The sequence below is a fragment of the Amphiura filiformis genome, chromosome 13 (assembly GCF_039555335.1).
Source record: "Amphiura filiformis chromosome 13, Afil_fr2py, whole genome shotgun sequence".
Lineage (NCBI taxonomy): Eukaryota > Metazoa > Echinodermata > Ophiuroidea > Amphilepidida > Amphiuridae > Amphiura > Amphiura filiformis.
In genome coordinates, this window is record NC_092640.1 from 26,244,458 (window position 1) to 26,263,993 (window position 19,536).

General features: G+C 35.8%; 1 protein-coding gene across 1 annotated transcript in view; it reads right to left on the reverse strand.

The window, feature by feature from the left end:
- LOC140168168 (myosin light chain kinase, smooth muscle-like) overlaps window positions 1–15,925 on the reverse strand; it is a 145,531-nt gene extending 129,606 nt beyond the window's left edge. The window contains exon 1 of the mRNA XM_072191497.1: window positions 15,828–15,925. Coding sequence (XP_072047598.1) covers window positions 15,828–15,840 — 13 coding nt within the window. The 5' untranslated portion in view covers window positions 15,841–15,925. The remainder of the gene's footprint in view (window positions 1–15,827) is intronic.
- Window positions 15,926–19,536: the final 3,611 nt, after the last annotated feature.

Sequence of the window (19,536 nt, forward strand, 5' to 3'; positions counted from 1 at the left end):
TCTATCAATTGCACACAAATTAATACAAATCAGAGTTTTATGCTTAAATCTAATACTAGTAATAGCCATCAGAGTATACAAAATGGGCAAGTGGACTACGGAGAAGTCTAATTTTTGGCTCCCCCCGGAATTTTGAGGTGGATGGTCTTTGGGAGCTGACTCAGCTGACAGTGTGTGCCGGTAAAAGTCTTTTAGAGTAGCGAACAGGTATATAGGGGTCTCTTTTGGAGTTGCAAACAGTCAAAATCAAGTGTCTTTCTTGGCTTTCTGGTTGAAAATCGCTTGAAAACCCCAGAAATATGATGACTGGGCGATTTAGGGGTCTTTTAGAGCTAAAATTATCAAAATCAAGGGTCTTTCAGTGCTCTGTTTTGGTAAAATTCTGGGGTCTTTTGGAGTTTCACGGTCCAAAACAGTAGCCTTTCTGGGGCTTATGGTCCCTTTTCTGTATAAACCTTTTGAATTTCTATAAATCGTTGCGTGTTTGCTGGTTATGACCCGACCCGGTTTCTGGCATCTTTTTCTTTTGCGAATAATTTCAAAAACGTTTTGTGTTTTCGTGGTGTACAGTTTCTAACCAAGAATAATAGCAAAGTACCGAACAGTAACCTATACGTGTACTTGAAGATTTTTTTTAATCCATGTAACTTAAATATGCCTCTTTTTTCAAACCAGGTGTACAATTTGATTACTTTTCAGTTTAATTGTTATAATTGTTGTTGTTGTTGTTGTTGTTGTTGTTGTTGTTGTTGTTGTTGTTGTTGTTGTTGTTGTTGTTGTTGTTGTTGTTGTTGTTGTTGTTGCTGCTGCTGCTGCTGCTGCAGTTTAATAGCTTTTAATAATAATTGCTGCAATTAAATAGCTTTTAATAATAATTATTATTAAAATAATATATCAATAAAGATATTAATAATAATCATTATTGAGATTATCACCAATCGGCCTATTAATTGTTACACAAGCATCTGTACTGTTTATTATTTAACATGTTTAATTTTATTTTATCTCATTACCGTTGTTGAGTTATAATTGCACGTGCGACATATTGTACGAAACGGCTTTGTTAAGTCATTCAATATAGGAATATAATCAACATTCGCCATTTGTCAATGCTATAATAATTTCAGCCAACTTGTCGTACTAGCCTATAGTTTAACAAAACTATAGTTACATGCACATTTATATGGCAGAGACATATTTTTCATCATTTAGCCAGTTAAAGCCATGCATATTGTAACATTCCCATAAAAATAGAATGGTATTTCTTTTTCATAAAACGTTAGCTTTTATAGTGTCAGAGATCTCCCCTTTTAATTTTGAGCCGAACAACTGAGGTATAGCAAAGAAAATGTGAATTTACTATACCAGCGCTGACATCGCCAATGCGTGTCACTCCGTCGGTTGTGCTACGGTACAATCCGTTGATATGTGTGTATTTTTTATTCTATATCGCTGGTATGACCATCCTGCACGCCATGTACGTACTGTGTTATGAACATCGCGTACGCGTTCGACTAATATTTCCATCGTTTTTTGTGTTGAAGGACTCAACAGAACACCCTCTGCACACATTTATGCAACGCCGTTTTTGGAACACCATTTGATCGCTTTTTGTGCTAAACTTTAAATTTAATTTGAACATTTTGTTTGTGTTCAACAATTGAACCGAATACTGACAATCAATTTAACACTGAACACTGTTCAAAATGTGTTCTACAGGCACGAAAATTAAACAAATCTTATAACATCGGATTAAAAATACTCAAAACCATAATAAACGCATAAAATATTTCAGGTTCTCAACGCAGCGAAATTACAGCGCTTTGAATCCTCTGGAAAAATGCGCTATATACATTGTAAATTCAGAAATTTATTAATTTAACATATATAATGTGTGTTAATCACGGGTGTTAATTTTTAGATATAAAGCAAGCGTTTAATTCAGTGACGGTGTGTTTAATTTAGAGTTTAGGTGCTTAGCAGAGAATAAACTGCATTATAATTATACTGATAACAATTGAATTTTTGCTGAACCATGAAATGGTATCAGCCTATATTAGTGTATGTTACTTACTTGCTTACTTACTTCCTTACTTACTTACCAACCATTTGGTCTGAAATGGACATATCTTTAAATGCCACGAAGGTATGAACCCCCAAGTGGTGTCAAATGAAAGAGGAAGGAGTAAAGAATGTAATAAAAATATTTCCTAACGTCTGAGGTCATCCAAGGGGTCACAGGGGTCAAAAAAGGTCATTTTAACCGAAATGCTCCAATTGAGCTGAAATTTATATGCAATGATCCTTATGACCAGACTCTGCCTTATGCCTTATGACATTCTAAACATGTTTAAAATATTTTAGAATTCAGTTAAGGTCATTAAGGGGTCAATAAAGGGGTCAAAGGTCAAGTTTTCAAAATGGTCCAATTAAGCTTAAATTTAAATGCAATGATCCTTATGACATTCTAAACATGTTTACAATATTATAAAATTCATTTAAGGTCATTCAGGGGTCATAAAGGGGTCAAAGGTCAGGTTTTTAAAAATGCTCCAATTGAGCTGAAATTTAAATGTAAAGATCCTTATGACATTCTAAACATGTTTAAAATAATTTAATATTCATTTAAGGTCATTAAGGTGTCATAAAGGGGTCAAAGGTGGAGTTTCCAAAAATGCTCCAATTGAACTGATATTTAAATGCAATGATCCTTATGACATTCTAAACATGTTTAAATATTTTAAAATTCATTAAAGGTCATTGAGGGTGATCCATGTACCACAATATACTGCCAAAGCCCATGGTTCAGCTATGGTGCGGTAACCGCTCTAGTTTTAATGTATTAAGTTGTTGCACTTTAAAAACAGTAATTGAGGCTAGATTTACACACAATTAAATTCCTTTATTTTATGCTGTGAATCGCAAATACAGGATGTTTTACAGTCATTATTGTGCACGTAATAACCATGATAACCTTGAAATATTAAATAACCAACGTTATTTTGGCCTACGTTTATTTCGTGCATCATAGGACAATTATTTTGATTCGATCTGCAATTCAATTGCAGCAATTGTTAAAGATATTTTGTAATTTTGGGTACAAATCATTTTTGATTCCCTTTCCTGTACAACGGGATCAACTGTCCGATGAAATAAAACCATTTTGTCTCAAAATGTCAGTCGGATGAATGTAAGTCACATGCCGCAATTATGGTCTAAACCATTGAGGGTGTAACCATGTCGCCCATTTTACAAAACATTACATTTCAACAACAATACAATGGGCTACACTCTATAAAATAAGTGCACACACCCTCTCGACACACCCTAATAAATTGCCAATAAAAGAAATGTCTGGATTTCCAGGTTTGCTTCCTGAAAATGACTGGAATTCCAGTTGCCAATGTTACTGGAAGGACTACTGGAGAAAGCTTGGAAATATAATAAAATGTATACAAAATCACGGAATTTTCCGAAATAACTATCTTTTACTGTATTTTATCTTGTATTTATACACTTTGAGTCTGAATTTCCAGCATTTCCTGATCAAAAATTTCGGAATTCCGAACTCCATAGCGATCGCGAGTGTACATGCATCTAAATATTTATTTTCTGGAATAACCCAATGGTATACTTTTTGATCAAATATTTTGCTTTTTTATTTTGGTTTCTGGAAATTTTTACACCAAAATACTTGATTTTACCCCAAATATGGCATCAAGATAGTACAATCCATCTTTTTCTTGAATGCGGACGTCGAATGTCACGTGATGCCTATTCTCGATAGCAAAATATGAAGTTTGCGGGGAAGTTGTTTAGTTTACTCCGGAAGGTTTACTTTTGCAGTTATTGCCATATTAGCCTATTGATATTTTGAGGTGACAATTACATGAACAATCACAAAAAACTGGCACTTTCAACCAAAAGAACTTGGCCCCATACCTAGAATTATTCAGCATATGCTTTTCAACGGGACCAAATCAGTGCATGAAAGTGATCATCTGCCTCGGGATTCGAGTATAAACACGGAGTTCTTGATATCAACACGATAGATGAAACCATGAAACAAAGCATCATGGCCTATATATTTTCAAAATATTGAAGCGTGAACCTTTGAGCTTCTCTTGCTTTAATATTTCGAGAAAAAAAATCGAACAAATACTTGTGGTGAAAATTTTGGCATTTGTTAAGGGCTCTTCTGGTATGAAAGTTTCGACAGTATTTTTTGTGGGATCGACATGAGAGCACATCAGACATAGCGAATTCTGAATACAAGGAATGTCCTTCTGATATCAAATAATTTAGATTTTGTGAAATTCCCGATATAATACAAATTTTATGACAATTTATTAAAATTTGATATTTTTAAAATTTTTGATATAGGCCTTTAACTGTCCTCGAAGTAAACTTTATAAATCTAATATGTACTTAAAGTGCATGGAGCTGGGATGAAAAGCCGACGATCAATTGATAATTGTGACCTTTCGTATTGAAGATATGGATTTTTTTCCCCAAATACAAAAAAAATAGGTCTTTTGTGGAAAAAAACAGCTGCATACACTTTAAGTATAGATATCATTACATGTAGAACGTTTACTTCGAGGACTGCTAAATATCAATTTTTAATCATTTGCCATAAAATGTGTATTATATCACGAATTAAAAAAAAAAATCTAAATTATATGTCATCAGAAAGACATTCTTCGTATTCAGAATGCAATTCGATATGTCTGATGTGCTCTCATGTCCCACAGTCCAAACGTTCATACCCCAGCCCTTAAGTAATCGAGTTACAATCATATATCCGGGTTATATATTTACAATGTTTTATGAATAATAATTGCTAATTATTCCATACGTGAAGTGGGTATAGGTAAACTACATTTTACACATAATTACTGAAAGGCATTTTAAGTGGGTCTTGGAGTGTCGACACGATTTGCTTTCTGACAGTTAAACCCATATCTCGAGAACATCAAAACCTTTTGAATTAGAAAGGCAAATATGCATTTAAATATTATTGCAAACTTTTGGAGATAAAAAGCATAAAATACTGATGTAGGCCTATATTCAGAAATGTACAAACAGAAACACTTAGAAAATAAAATGTTTTTTAGTACATGTCACCCGTAACAGTAGATGGTTATAAGATAAAACTAGAGGCAAATGGTGGTCATAGACCACAAACCTAGCTGGGGCATGTTGGTGTTGTGGAGGTATCTGACCCCTGCAAAATGTTCCAAAAATGTTCCCCTGTGATGAGGTTTGTTGTCACCGAGTTTTGAGTCCTGTACTCCTCACAGATGTCCAGAAAATGCAATTCTAAGATTTGACCCAGATGACCTTTGACCAGACACCTGCAAGATGTTCCATAATTCACCCCTGGTCATGAGTTGTCACCGAGTTTGAGCCCTGTACCTCTTACAGATGTCCAGATAACGCAATTCTAAGATTTGGCCCCAGAATGATGTCTTTTGAGCTGACCCGTGCAAAATGTTCCAATATGTTCCCCAGGTCATGAGGTTGTCACCGAGATTGAGCCCGGCACCCTTACAGATGTCCAGATATTGAAATTCGAAGATTTGACCCCAGCTGACCTTTGACCTGCCCCCTGCAAAATGTTCCAACATGTTCCCCTGGTCATGAGGTTGTCGCCGAGATTGAGCCCCGTACCCTTACAGATGTCCAGATATTGAATTTCGAAGATTTGACCCCAGCTGACCTTTGACCTGATCCATGCAAAATATTCCAAAATGTTACTCTTCTCATCAAGTTTATTGTCACTGAGTTTGAGCTCCGTACCCCCTACATATTGCCAGAAAATGCAGCAATTCTAAGATTTGACATGACCCCTGCAAAATGTCCCCCTGGTTGTGAGGTTTGTTGTCACTGAGTTTGAGCCCCATAAATACCCCTTAGGGGGCTATTATTTTCTTTGGAAGGAGGATCCCAAATATACAGGGGTCATAAATTTTCGGAAAAAAAAAAATACGGGGGGCATAATACTTTTGATGACCAAAATGTAGGGAGTCACAAGATGACCACAGATAGTGTGTTTATTTTATTCAAAACTAAAGGGAGCTACAATGTAGTAGAGTAAACAGGAGCAGTTAGTAAACGGGAGTGGTAATAAAGATGTTGAACGGTGATGATAAACATCCTAGCAAACACAAAAACGTTTTAAAAACGTTTTAAATAAGTTATATTTTGGCTTTTGGTTTAGGTAAAAACGTTTTAATAACATTAAAATGTCGGGTTATATAAAGGTCATGATAACGTTTTAAAACGTTTTGTATGAAAACACACTACAACAATATTTTTAAATGTTTTCAAAAATGTTATTGTAAACTATTTTTGCAAACATTTTTGCCAAATATTGTGTCAATACTAAAATAACATTATGTTAAAATATTTGAACCCAGGAAACACAACAATGTTCTTCAAATGTTTTTTTCAAAACCTTTCAATAACATTTAAATGTCGGGTTATATAAAGGTCATGAAAATGTTTTTAAAACGTTTTTGAAAATATTTTGGGCAAACATTTTTCGCAAAATATTTTTTCAACCCCAAAATAACATTCTGTTTAGAATGTTTTGTATCAAGTTTTCAAGAATGTTTTTGGAATGTTATTAAAATGTTTTTATACCCTTTATATAACCCGACATTTAAATGTTTTTGTAAAACATTTTGTTTGCTGAGCAGTAGAATATCATAAAATGTTTTTTAAGGTTATGAAAACGTTTTATAACCTTAATATACCCTTTATATAACCCGACATTTAAACGTTTTCTGACAACCTTTTATAACCTTTTGTGAATGATGTCGAAAACATTTTGTGTTTGCTGGGATTGTGTCTTGGACTAAAACATGAATAGGAATTATTATTATTACCCAGGTATAATTCTGGTTTACCCTGTGCACCCTGTGTTTTAGGGTTTGGTTAGGGGGATGTCATTTTCTTCGTCGGGTGGGGGGGGGGTCGGTGACCGGAGTAAAATTTTTATGACCCTCCTATTGCGGGCACAATTTTTTAGACCCCCCCTATGTTGGGTCGAAATTTTTATGACCCCCCCCACCCACTTCCACCTACACAGACTCAAGACAAATTATTCATTGCCGGAACAAAGGCGAGGAGCGCATCAAAACTTTAGAGCAAAGAAAGTGTGTGGAGTGCGTTAAAATTTAATTGTGTGTGTAAGGAAGGCGCGCTATATGCGCAAAATATCTGCATTATATAATGAAAGATTGTGTGCAAGAATACATGCACAGCGCGCGAAAAGTTTGAGTCACCAGCCCTTAATAATTCTATACCCCCTATTTTGGGTGTTGAAAAATTATAACCCCCTATAATTGGTCTAAAAATTCTATGACCCCCACTCCCCAGTATATTCATGACCCCCTTCCAAAGAAAATGACAGCCCCTTATAATTTAAATTTAAATTAGGGTTAGGATTAGGGTTAGGTTTATAAACGGTGAGGATTAGGGTTAGGGTTATAATTGGGGTTGCTTAGGGTTAGGGTTATACTTGTGCGCAGGGTCTACCAGAATTATTCCAATACCCATGAATAGTCCTGTAACTATCACTATAGAATTAAATTAATTAAACTATGATCAGTCTTACCTTGTTAGTACTAGCTAGTATTTCTCATTCAAGATCACCATGATTACAGAAAACAGCAAATGGGTGATAACCATGATCCATTAACTCACAGATTATAAACATTTATCCACAGATTATAGAAGGAATTTTATCATACCACGATGCAGTGACCAATTCATCTAACACTGAAACCTTTTAGAAATGCAGTTTTAACTTGTTGTAGGGCATAAGGTTGTGCAATACAAATTATTTACAATATTACTTGTATACCCTGACCCATTGACCCCTTAAACAGCTCAAATGTTACAGTCCATGACATATATACTACATCAAATGTAATGTGGCACCACAATAGTGCTGCCGCGCACGCACAGTATAATACCCAGTGGACTCGGAGGTATCATGAAGGTTCCTGTACTTCTTTTACAGTTACCAATTACTAGACTTTTAAAGGCTTTTATACTATTTTCCCCAACTTCATAAACAAACAAAAAAAGGTAGGGAAAACAAATGAATTCATGTCCCGCATTCATGTAGGTCTATTCCATTTGCAAGCTATTTTTGTGTTGCGCATAATCTTAAACCATGTTTAATTTCCCTGTAAAATACAAGAACACCAATTGTTAATGTTTTAAACCACACAAATTTAATAGGAACTGGGATTCAAATATATATTAATGCAAGATGTTTTTAATCAAACAAAATAAGATACATACTCTAAGATATAAGTATAAAACAAAAAACCCTAACATCAGAAGACAAGAAAATCCCCAACAATCATTTACTTAAGCAAAACATAGAGCCTGTAAATATGCCATGATAATGGCACTGAAAGAATTAAAGTTCCTACTGCAAAGGAAACACATCTGATAGTTTCATATACCAGTACTAACATTGGAATTACTAATCAAGCCAAAAACACATTCATTACAAAGAAAGAGGCCAGAGAACACTTTCATTAATACAAAGAAAGAGGTCGGACATAACCATACAGAAATAAATTTTAAAGCCTGGCTCATTAATCCCCTGTTTCCAAACATACCACCAAAGTCTGTAAAATACGGGTGCAAAATCAAAATCAAAAGATAAGCCAGAGCCTAATACTAGTACTTTTAATAGTAAACATAATATTAAACCCATAAATTTATACTACAATTACTGTTAAGGAGTGCCTTTAACACACCTGCATGGTTCATATCAAAAATCAAATTTCTATTAAAAAACCTATATAAATATGCCATTACTGCTTATTTCCACTGCATTGACATTCAACCTTAAAGAAAACCTTTGGCTTTGCAATCACCTAAAGTTATTCACTTTGTTCATGTGCCCATATGCCATTATTTCAACTATTGCTTCCTACACAAACTACTGTCACTATTATCCAAGTTTTCTGCAACAACCTTTCAATTCCAACTAACTACATCCAAAATCATATTAGCCATCAATCCTCCCACACATATATTCCCTGGGCTTGCAGAAACAACAGGTCATTAATTACCTTTTCAACTAATTAAGTGCCTTAGGTTAAATAACAAATTACAGTAACAAACTAACAAACACATTCATTCCTTTAGAAAAACAATGATTCAAAAAGACCAAACCATATCTTCACTAGTCAAATAATTCTTACATAGCATCAAGTCAGGGTTTCATACTCAAAGGGTAACAAAAAAAAACATGTGCATTTTCACTTAGTTGCCAGCGGAAGAAAACGGGAAGATTACAGTGGTTTGTTTCCAGCGGAAGAACCCGAACGATTACAATACCTAGCTGGGGGTGTAAACCCCCCAGCGTAAACCCCCCAGCTAGGTAATTATTGGAAATATTTGGAAAATATTTGCTGTGTGGATATCGAATTTTGTATTTCCGAATTTGTTTGAAGTAAACCAGCCAAACCTGCGTTGGCCTGGGCCCAGGGTTATGTACATATTATTCATTAAATCTTACAGTATAAGAGTTTGCTTTGCTAAGCGGTGTGATAACAGAGATGACGTAATCATTGAAAGAAATCCTGATCAAATAAAACATAGAAACAGTAGCAATGTTCCAATTTTTAAGGGACCGTTCAATATTTTATTTTTAAGGGAGGAGGTGAGAAATTAAAACATTAAAAATTAAAACTTTCACGCCCCCTCCCCTTATGTCGGGCCCCGGCGACCGTTCACAATTTTCGGGTTCGCCTTTGTTTTCTGATTTTCTCCCTACACCCCTTATAAATTTGTGACTATTTTTGTATTTTTCTCAAAAAATAATAACACATTGGTAACAAAAGTTATGTATATTATAGGGGCAAGAAATCCAGTTACTACACTGGAATTTCAGTGACTCAAGACAAGTGGTACGTTATTTATGATAAGATAAAATTCCTTTAAAAGGAAAGCCAGCCTCAATGTAGAAGAGGTCTTGTAATTAGTTTTGGTCAATGTGAAAGGCATTTTTAGGATCACGCTTACATCTACATGACAGTCCACCAAACCATCAACGATGAGAACATGCACACTGAAACAGCAGAAAACATTAATTCCTAATCTCATGTCAACTCTTTTAATTCATTACATGTACTCCAAATTGTTCTGGTCTGTTTGTTTTGTTGTTGTTGTTGTTGTTGTTGTCGTTGGGTTTTTTGTCTTTTCAGCTTTTTACCCACGATATCTCAATTTCCAATTTTGTAATACCAGAACTTACGAACTCAATATCTTCGCTTAGGAATGTCCGATTTCACTGCTTTCGATATATACACTGCCGGTTTGAGTTAACTTACATGTACATTTTATTTTAAAATAACTTAATTAATTCGCAATGTATAGTTTAAGCCTACTATATTATAATAGATAGTGGCCAGCACATTTATAAAGGACTGGTTACTCACTACAATCTTCACTCTTAAACTGTGTTTTTCTGAATGTGCTGATCATGTTGATTGCTAGTCGGAAACTCCTGCGAAGCTATGGACATGGCATCTTACATACTCCATTCTATAACAGTCTGCCTAGTGCCTTGTGTGTTTTCTCTTCAATCATTTTGTTGAATGTAATTTTATGAATCAAATAGTTATGTGTCATTTTATTTATAATAAAGAAGTTATTAAATTAATAAAGTAAGACAATTTATTTATCTATAAGTGCATGTCAAATGGGGTACATTGTTCAATACTATATGCATAAATTATGCCCATATTATAGCTAGGCCCTAAAAACTTTATTTTGCATCGGATTTTTCCGTTGAAAAGACAAAACTGATGTTTATGATAGCAACCATTTCATCAATAACATTTTGAGTCATTTTTATCCATAAAACGACACGGGATATGATAGATAACTACTTTCACCTCAATATGGTCCATATGATCACAGATTGTTGAGAATCTGTGATATGATCCGGGATATGATGAAGATTTTGATTCTATAGATCTGTTAGCAACATGAAATCACGCTGTTCAGTGGTCAAGGAGTAAGGACCCCGGTCAAGGACACTGATATGACATCATAGGTGATGTCAGATTTTCTTCTGCTGACCATATGATGCTATATATATTAACTATTATTGTTACATTTAGGCCTTTAAACTTTTAAAGTCATAATTAATTAGTTCAAACATAACTTTGGTAATACTCACTCGTTTTCGTTCGTTGAAACGGCAAAACATACTTACTTTTCCTAACAAATCGAACTAAAATATTTTTAAAAAAATTTAACCACAAAAAGTAAAAAAAAAAATCATTCCAATACCACTAAAATATAATCTCTTGAGTAAACTGACCCCAAACCTGAAACAGGTACCAGCCCCTGAATGGGCTGGCGAAAAGAGGTACCGCTAGAATGCACCTCATTTCTTAACATAATGAACCACTTGTCTTGAATCACTGAAATTTCAGGAAAGTAATTGGATTCCTTGCCCCTGTAATATACACATAACTTTTGTTACCAGTGTGTACCGAGTTATTTTTTGAGAAAAATGCAAAATTAATCACAAAATTTATCAGGGGGTGTACTACCACCTTATACATTCAGATTCCCACCTCAAGATCAACAACAAATTTGTGGCCCCCCCCCCCCCCATCCCCCGGCGAAAATATTGGACGGTCCCTAAGTCACGCAATCTTGATTCCAGAAAGTGAGGCGTGACAATTAACTTCAGGATATTGGGTGATCATTTAAAATTCCTATCACTAGGATCCACAACATGTGATCTATCAGGGCACGATTTTTAACCCCAATACATTTGTACATTCATTGAATGACCTTTGAAAATTTGGGTACAAAACCTCATACTCTGCAACTTGAGGTCATACTTGCACTATGATTGTTTGAATTGAGGTTATTGAATTATGTCATTGGGATGAGGCCATTGTGGTCCATAGTGTATACGTTAGATGAAAACTAGAATACTTTGGTTAGATAATAGAAGTAAAATGATATCACCGATTAAATGAAGCGACGACAGAAAGGTCAGTCTTTCACCATGTTCACACGCAAATGACATACCCGGAATTTGCCGGAATGACACAAGAAATTTTGCCAGGAAATTTTGATTCATTTTGTCAAATTGAATTGTTATATCTTGATCCCTCGCCCTAAATACCCCGGGCTAAATACAAGTGACGATTTTAAATTACAATCGTACGATAATTAATACAAGTGTGGATTTCAAGGTATGTTCAAGGTATGTTCAAATATATTTTTCGACCAAAGTATATATGCCATGCACAATGAATTACATGGTCCATAAATACGACTATGTGCCCTATAACACTTTTAGAATGTAATGATGAAGATAATGTTAACATGTGTAATGAACCGGCAACACAATGCCTTTATAAGAAAATTCCGTGTGATATATATTTTGGTCTCAAGTTGACAGGTTATATACATTACAGTCAGATTATGTTAAAATCACACTTTTCAAACGGCTATCTCAACAATAATTTTCTTCATAGATACTTTTTTGCAGTGTATAATAATAGAAATTAACATTTTTGTGAACAAATCTGTCGCCCGTGTGGCGGGAGTAATCTCTTGTATCTTAGATGTTTAGTAGAAAGACCAAACGTGATGATGCTGGCACGGATGATACAAAGCTGGATTAGCCCACAGATTAAAACCCGTTTTAATTCTGTGGCTTAGTATTTTGAGAAACATGGCCTGATCATTTTCATTTTTTTTTTACATTTTTATTAAATGTGTCTCACTATTGTCTTGTAAATTACCATGGATTCTTTATTCTTTTTTCTTAAAGATATTTTTAAGCGCGATGCCGGCATGCATAGATGATGACAATTTTGCATTAAAACATTACACTAGGGGTGTGACCATGGGCAGCTTCGTCCCTCACCTTTTGTCATCAAAACTGTGATTTTACATGGTATCAGAAGAAAGCTTATATTTTTCTCATTGCCTCGGTATGGCCCAGGATATATTTCATTTATAGATGGTGTGAGCAAAAACAATGTTTTAGGCGTCTTAGAAAAGGCTTCCAAAAAAGGTTCCACTGAAATTCACTTTGCCCTCCCCCCCCCTCCCCCTACCTCCCCCGAAAAAAATCCTTGCGCCGCCACTGATCCCGACCTCAAAACGGGGTGCAAAGTGGCTTTGCCGACATCATGGTTTATTGTTATGTTGAAAATACAACAAGGCAAAGAGAGAAAATCTACAACAAGGCAAAGAGAGAAAATTTGTGATGCAAATTACAGTACAAAACAACAATATCGTGTTGCTTTGTTTTACATAATGCGGAAACCAGACGCGATTATCGGCATTATCATGATTATTGGTGCATTCAGCAGGTAAACGCGATTTTTACCCACAAAACATTTTTCGTAACTTTACTCTTGATGTTTTAGAAATCTTACAAACCATGAAGCAAATAAGGATATTTTGGCTTAGACCCTTTTTACGAACCTATAAAAGGGCCAACAAACTTTAACGATTTTGAAAAGTTCTTGAAAGAAGCTGACAGAGTCTTTTTAGGCTGTCTTCCAAGATTTCTGGGGTGTTTATTTTGTTGTTGATCCAGAGACAACTCTCTCTGAGACACTTCCTTTGGTAGCTTAACCTACATTTTGAATTTTAATAGGCAAAACATGTGTGAAAACAGTGGTAATAATGGGTGAAACGGTGAATAAATAAAGGGGCTTTCAATCATCAACAAGACGAGCTCACACTATCTTACTTTAAGGGGCTGTGCAATGATTATTATAAACCGGGGGTAAAATTTCCCAAACTGCGTACCAAAAGTTGCTTGCATCTCCGCTCCCTCTCTCGGCGTACCAAAAATTCCAAAATTACTCCACCCCCCCGACCTGGCCCCTCCTAAACACACGCCAAAATTTTGGGTTCCCAATTTTTAAACCTGAAATTGTGTGGATAATACTTATAGTATAAATATAGTGCGAGTGTAGTATTGCATCGTTTATGTATTGATTTCCTATAAAAGACGCGTCATTTAAAAGCCCGTAAATGTTCCATAAATTCGCCTGTCCCCTGCCCCCCCCCTCTGACCTGTCAAAAATTGCTTTCTCTCCTCCCCTTTTGGCTTGCAAAAAAGTCTAGCCCCAACCGGTCCTCCCCAATTTCCCCAGGCCCCAGGCTCATAATCATTGCACAACCCCTAAGGGGCTATCATTTTCTTCGGAAGGGGGGTCCCAAATTTATAAAAAGTCGGCGTCAATAAAATTGCGATCCACCGTACGGCAACAAAACTTTTATGACACCCCCCCCCCCCGGGCCCCAAGCCAAAAGCGAAAATTAAGCACGGGCTGATAATGGAGAACACGGTCGGATTTACCACCGGGATTTACCATTGGGCCAGATGGGCCTGTCCAGGGCCCCCAAAATTGCCATACGCATCTTTCTTTTAATCCCAATAACAGAATGCTTTTTGGCCAAAATAGGGCAAAATTGTAAAATTTTCCGCGCATTCAAATCGCAAAATTCATGCTGATCTGGGGTTAACATAGTTTGCAAATGTCCTGGTAACATCGGAAGAATTATGTTAGTCCCCCTCTATATTATACGTAAACCAAACTTGGCCACTGACTTGAGTGCACATGCCTTCTTCGGCACGTGAGTTCGGGGCCTCCAAATTGTGGCCTGGCCCAGGGCCCCCATAAGGTAAATTCCGCCCTGGTTAAAAGGGCCCGTACTGCTCCTTGTCCATGGGCCCCTGATGCTCACTATCTGTGGTCATCTTGTGACTCCCTACATTTTGGTCATCAAAAATTTTAAGACCCCCTGTTTTTCTTTCCAAAACATTATGACCCCCACTTCCGAAGAAAATGATAGCCTAAGGTAAAACATGATGCCTTTGGATTCGGTAGCATTATATTGATCCCGGGGATATTGATAAGCGTTAGCTGGTATCTGCAGTGTTTGTCCAGCTCATGTATAAGTTTACACAAAGCTCTATCCTACCAAGTAAAATAGCAGTATCAGTCAATAAATTACATAGCAGATGCTACCCTGTTACGTGGGAGACAGGTGTTTGTGTTGGGATCCCAGTTTATGAATCTGTATAGTGTGTAGGCTAAATATCTATTCAGTATTCGATATGCAAGCATGGCAAGTAAGGCCGTATAAAATTTAAAAGGGCATTTCGTGATCCACAGCCTCATCCCATCACTTTTCTCAAAAAAAGTTGAGATTTTTATATCACTGGATACATAGCCACATACGTACAAAAGATTTCTTGCAGATTAATTCGTTTAGCAAAAATATCGTCAAATTTGAATTACATTCTGGTACGAAATTACAACACATTGTCTATGGAGCAGTGTACACATATTCTCATATTCATGCGTAAGTCGCAAACGCAAAATCGGAATCAACTGAAATTTTGGGAATAATGTTTTTTCGTGGATATCGTGAAAAATGTCATAAAAAGAGAATGCTAGGATCACGAAATACTCCTTTAATGTTTTGGTTCTCGTTAACCTCCTATTTTTAAATAGATTTTTCAACAAATTTAAGACTTAGTAGAAGAACGATGCTAATGTTTCGTGACCAAATCTTAGTACAAAGTTTTGAAAGTATTTTCGGAATGTCTGAAAGGTAGGCCTACGGAACAACTGTGAGATATGAGGATAAAACCCCTCATTGATTAGGCCCTGTGTTTTGTTTTTCCTAATTCTTAACTCACAGACAGTCGCGCACTCGCTGGCGCAGTTGAAGATGTAATTTGTCAACACTATTTAGGCCTACACGTTTTATAAAATAAATTAACTTACCACTCGTGTCCATGACTGCCACTGAAGTAGTCACCGGTTCGACTCACTCCAAGTTTAGTTACAGTTTATTCCAAAATAATAAATCCATGGTTTGGTTAGGGCCTACACGCTGTCACGGTGTATTCTTTAAGCTTCTTTATGTGGCTTCATAGAACTGAAGCATGGAACAAGACTGCTAACGTTAGAATAGAGTTTTTGTTTACTTTCTGTTAAAAAGGCATTGCTGGTCTCACCATAGCTTATGCCACGAGCAAAATTTCCGTGTGTATCAAATCGCTGTATTGTTGTATTTACACGGCTGGAACGATGATAATAGCCTTCAAGGCCTGATAAAATACCGTTTTCAGATTGAAACATGTGTTTGCCACCGCACAGAGGGCAGTACAACGCCTCCTTTGATACCGTTTGGAATTCAGGTCCTATTTGGTATTGCAACAAATCTATCGTTTGTCGTAGAATAATGAGGGCGTACCACTGATAACTTCCCTTTGCAGGCTGCCCTTTGAAACAGGTGATGGTCAGAGTTTTTATCCGATTTCAAAATCAGTTCATTTTTTATGGGATAAATTGTGGGGGAGGTGCATAGACTGTCAATATGGCCAGTGTAACTATGGCAACATTTGCATCATACCAGATTGCATTCTCACTACTGTCTTTCTGATATCAAATAATTTGATTTATCAAATTATTAAAAATTTATATTTCTTATAACAGTCCTCGAAGTAAACTTCATAAATCTAATGATATGTACTTAAAGTGTATGTAGCTGGGAGGAAAAGCCATCCATCATTTGAAAATTATGACCTTTCGTATTGAAGATATACAAGAATTTTCATAAATATAAATTTTTAACAATTTGCCTTAAAATTTCGCAAATTAAAAAAAAAATCAGAATTATTTTACATCAGAAGGACATTCCTCGTATTCAGAATGTAATATGATGTGTCTGGTGTGCTCTCGTGTCCCATAAAAATACTGCTATCCTCTCCCTTAAGGAATTTATGATATTGTAATGAAATGCGAAAACTTTCACGGTAAGAGTGAAGAGACGATGTACATGATGTAGGCCAGCATGCAGCAGTCCTATGATGTGGCAACATCCCAATTCGGTTCGGCTATATATATTTTTTCACCGTTAATTTTTGCTGAACCATGAAAGTGTATGTTATTTGCTAACTAACTCGCCTTTTGGTCTGAAATGGATATATCTCGAAATGCCACGAAGGTAAGTCCCCGAGTGGTGTCAATTGAAAGGGAAAAAGTAAACAATATAATAAAAAATATTTCAGGAGGGGACACTCGTCATAAATCCCGGGTCAATATTTATTTGATTCACTGTGAAGGTACAGGCCGATAGTCCGATAATCATTAGTTCGAAAACCATGTACGATCTTTTTTCAGAATTATACCTTTATTTTTTTCAAAACCGACTTTTTTTTGGGCATATTTGCAATACTTACACATGTTCCAACTTACATCTCTGACCAACTGTCAAATTCGCCCTATTTGTAGTAAAACGGGATGATTTTCTGTTGGTCCGACATATTATCATATTTTTCAGATTATGATAATATGTCGGAACGATCGCAAATCTTAGTCTCCTACGAAGCCTGTTTGGTTGCGCTCCCTCCACAGAGGGATATGAGCGTAACCAAACTGGCTTCGTAGGAGAGTGCAAGATATTTCGAGTGATAGAGGTGAAGTTTATGACAGGGGTGCAAATTGTGATTTCTTCCTCAGGAGCAAGGTTTTTAGGCTCAAGATTTCCTCAATCATACCATGCATAAAATAGCTTTATTCTGCACTTCAAAAGATGAGAATGTTAACATAGCGTGTATTTTTAGAGCGACTCTATGTTAGTCTTCGAGTTTCCAAAAAAGGCTTTATGAGGACAAAGTGCGCGCATAGCGCGCAAAAATTTGATATTTTACATTAGTTTGGGGTCAATTTTGGTGGGACAGAGGCTTTTTTCCCCTTTTATTTTCCTTACCCCCCCCCATTTCTTCTTTCATATTTGTCAGAGGGAGCACAACTTGTTCAGTGCTTTATGATTCTTCTTTTTAAATTTCCTCAATATTTTTCAGTTTGCAGTTTGTCCTCTTCTCAGTGAGCTTCAGTGGCATTAGTATTGATACACTGAATTCCTTCATGACTTTTGTTCCCATAAAATCCTCATTGCTGCCTCTCTATAAATTTCCTCAGATATGATTGCCGCCATTCTGTAAAGTTCCTCAGATATGTGCTCTGTTTCCACCTGCCTTCATCCAACTTCTTTTTTCCGTGTAAATTACATTGAATACCTCCTATGGTGATGAATTGTAAATTTCCTCATATCCCATTTCCATATTCTAACACCAACACCTTCCTCTTTTTTGCTCTATTTCTTGAACGATAATGTGAATTCCTCCAAATTTTGCACAACCAGTGTCCTTAAAGATTTCCTCTCTTCCAGTCAGTAGCTTCACTGCCTCACAGCCCTCCTCTATTATATTGTACCTCATTTCTCTTCTTTTTCTTTCCTCTTTTCCCCCTTCCTCTCTCCTTTTCTTTTTTCTTCTCTCTCCCTCCCTTTTACTCTCTTTCTTTTTTCTTCCCATGGCATTGTTTCCTCAATTTTAACTCTCATTTCCTAGGAGCGGTGCTCCCCGCTCCCACACAATTTGCATCCCTGGTTTATGATGTTATTTCTTTGCAAATTTCTAATGTTTTTCGCGTCCAAATATATTGTGAACTTTCATAATGATTGCATTTTATCATTTTGGAAGAAAAAAATAAAAATCTAAAATTTTAAAAAGATCGAACATTAAGGCTTTAAAGACCCAATATATATATATATATGCTATACACAAGAATAATGTACGAACGTACCAACTAAGCATGCCGGGAAGCATACTAGCTCACAAAAAGCAATGCAGCCGTCATAAATACGTCTATAGCTTCAGAACTATTTCACAAAATTTTAACATAGAATTGGATTGCTTTCCTTATTCTGCTGGAGAATGCGTTTGAATCCTTGTCAAGATATTTTTAGACGGCGAAATCTGAAGTAGTGAGTTACTTTTTTCATTGGATTTGCCTAGCAAAAAGTTGGAATTATTTATGGATGATAAACGAAATGATACCTACCCAGCAAACACAAAACGTTTATATTTTGGATCTTTGGTTTTGGTAAAAATGTTTTGATAACATTAAATCGAGTTATGTAAAGGTCAAAACGTTTTTATGATAACACACTACAAAAATATTTTAAAAAAATTTCGAAATGTTATTGTAAAATATTTTTTACAAACATTTTTGCCAAATATTTTGTCAACACTTAAATAACATTATGTTAGAATATTTGCAGTCAGTTATCAGAAAACGTTTTTGAATGTTATGAAAACGTTTTATACCCTTTATTCAACCCAACATTAAAACATTTTTCTGTCAACCTTTTCTAACCTTTTGCGAATGATGTCGAAAATGTTTTGTGTTTGCTGGGTAAGAAAGCGTGCTTTGCATAGTATAAGATGGTCTAGTGAGTATTATTAGCCTTTTCGAAGCATGGCATACACAATATCATAGGGCAGAATTCAATATGGGTAAAACCCGCCAAATTCAAAATTCCTATTGTGTCCGCCATACCTATAAAAGGCTTAGGCCTATAGCGCCTAGTCTACTTGAAACACAATAACATAAGAAAAGATAAGAAAAATCACGACACGAAAAG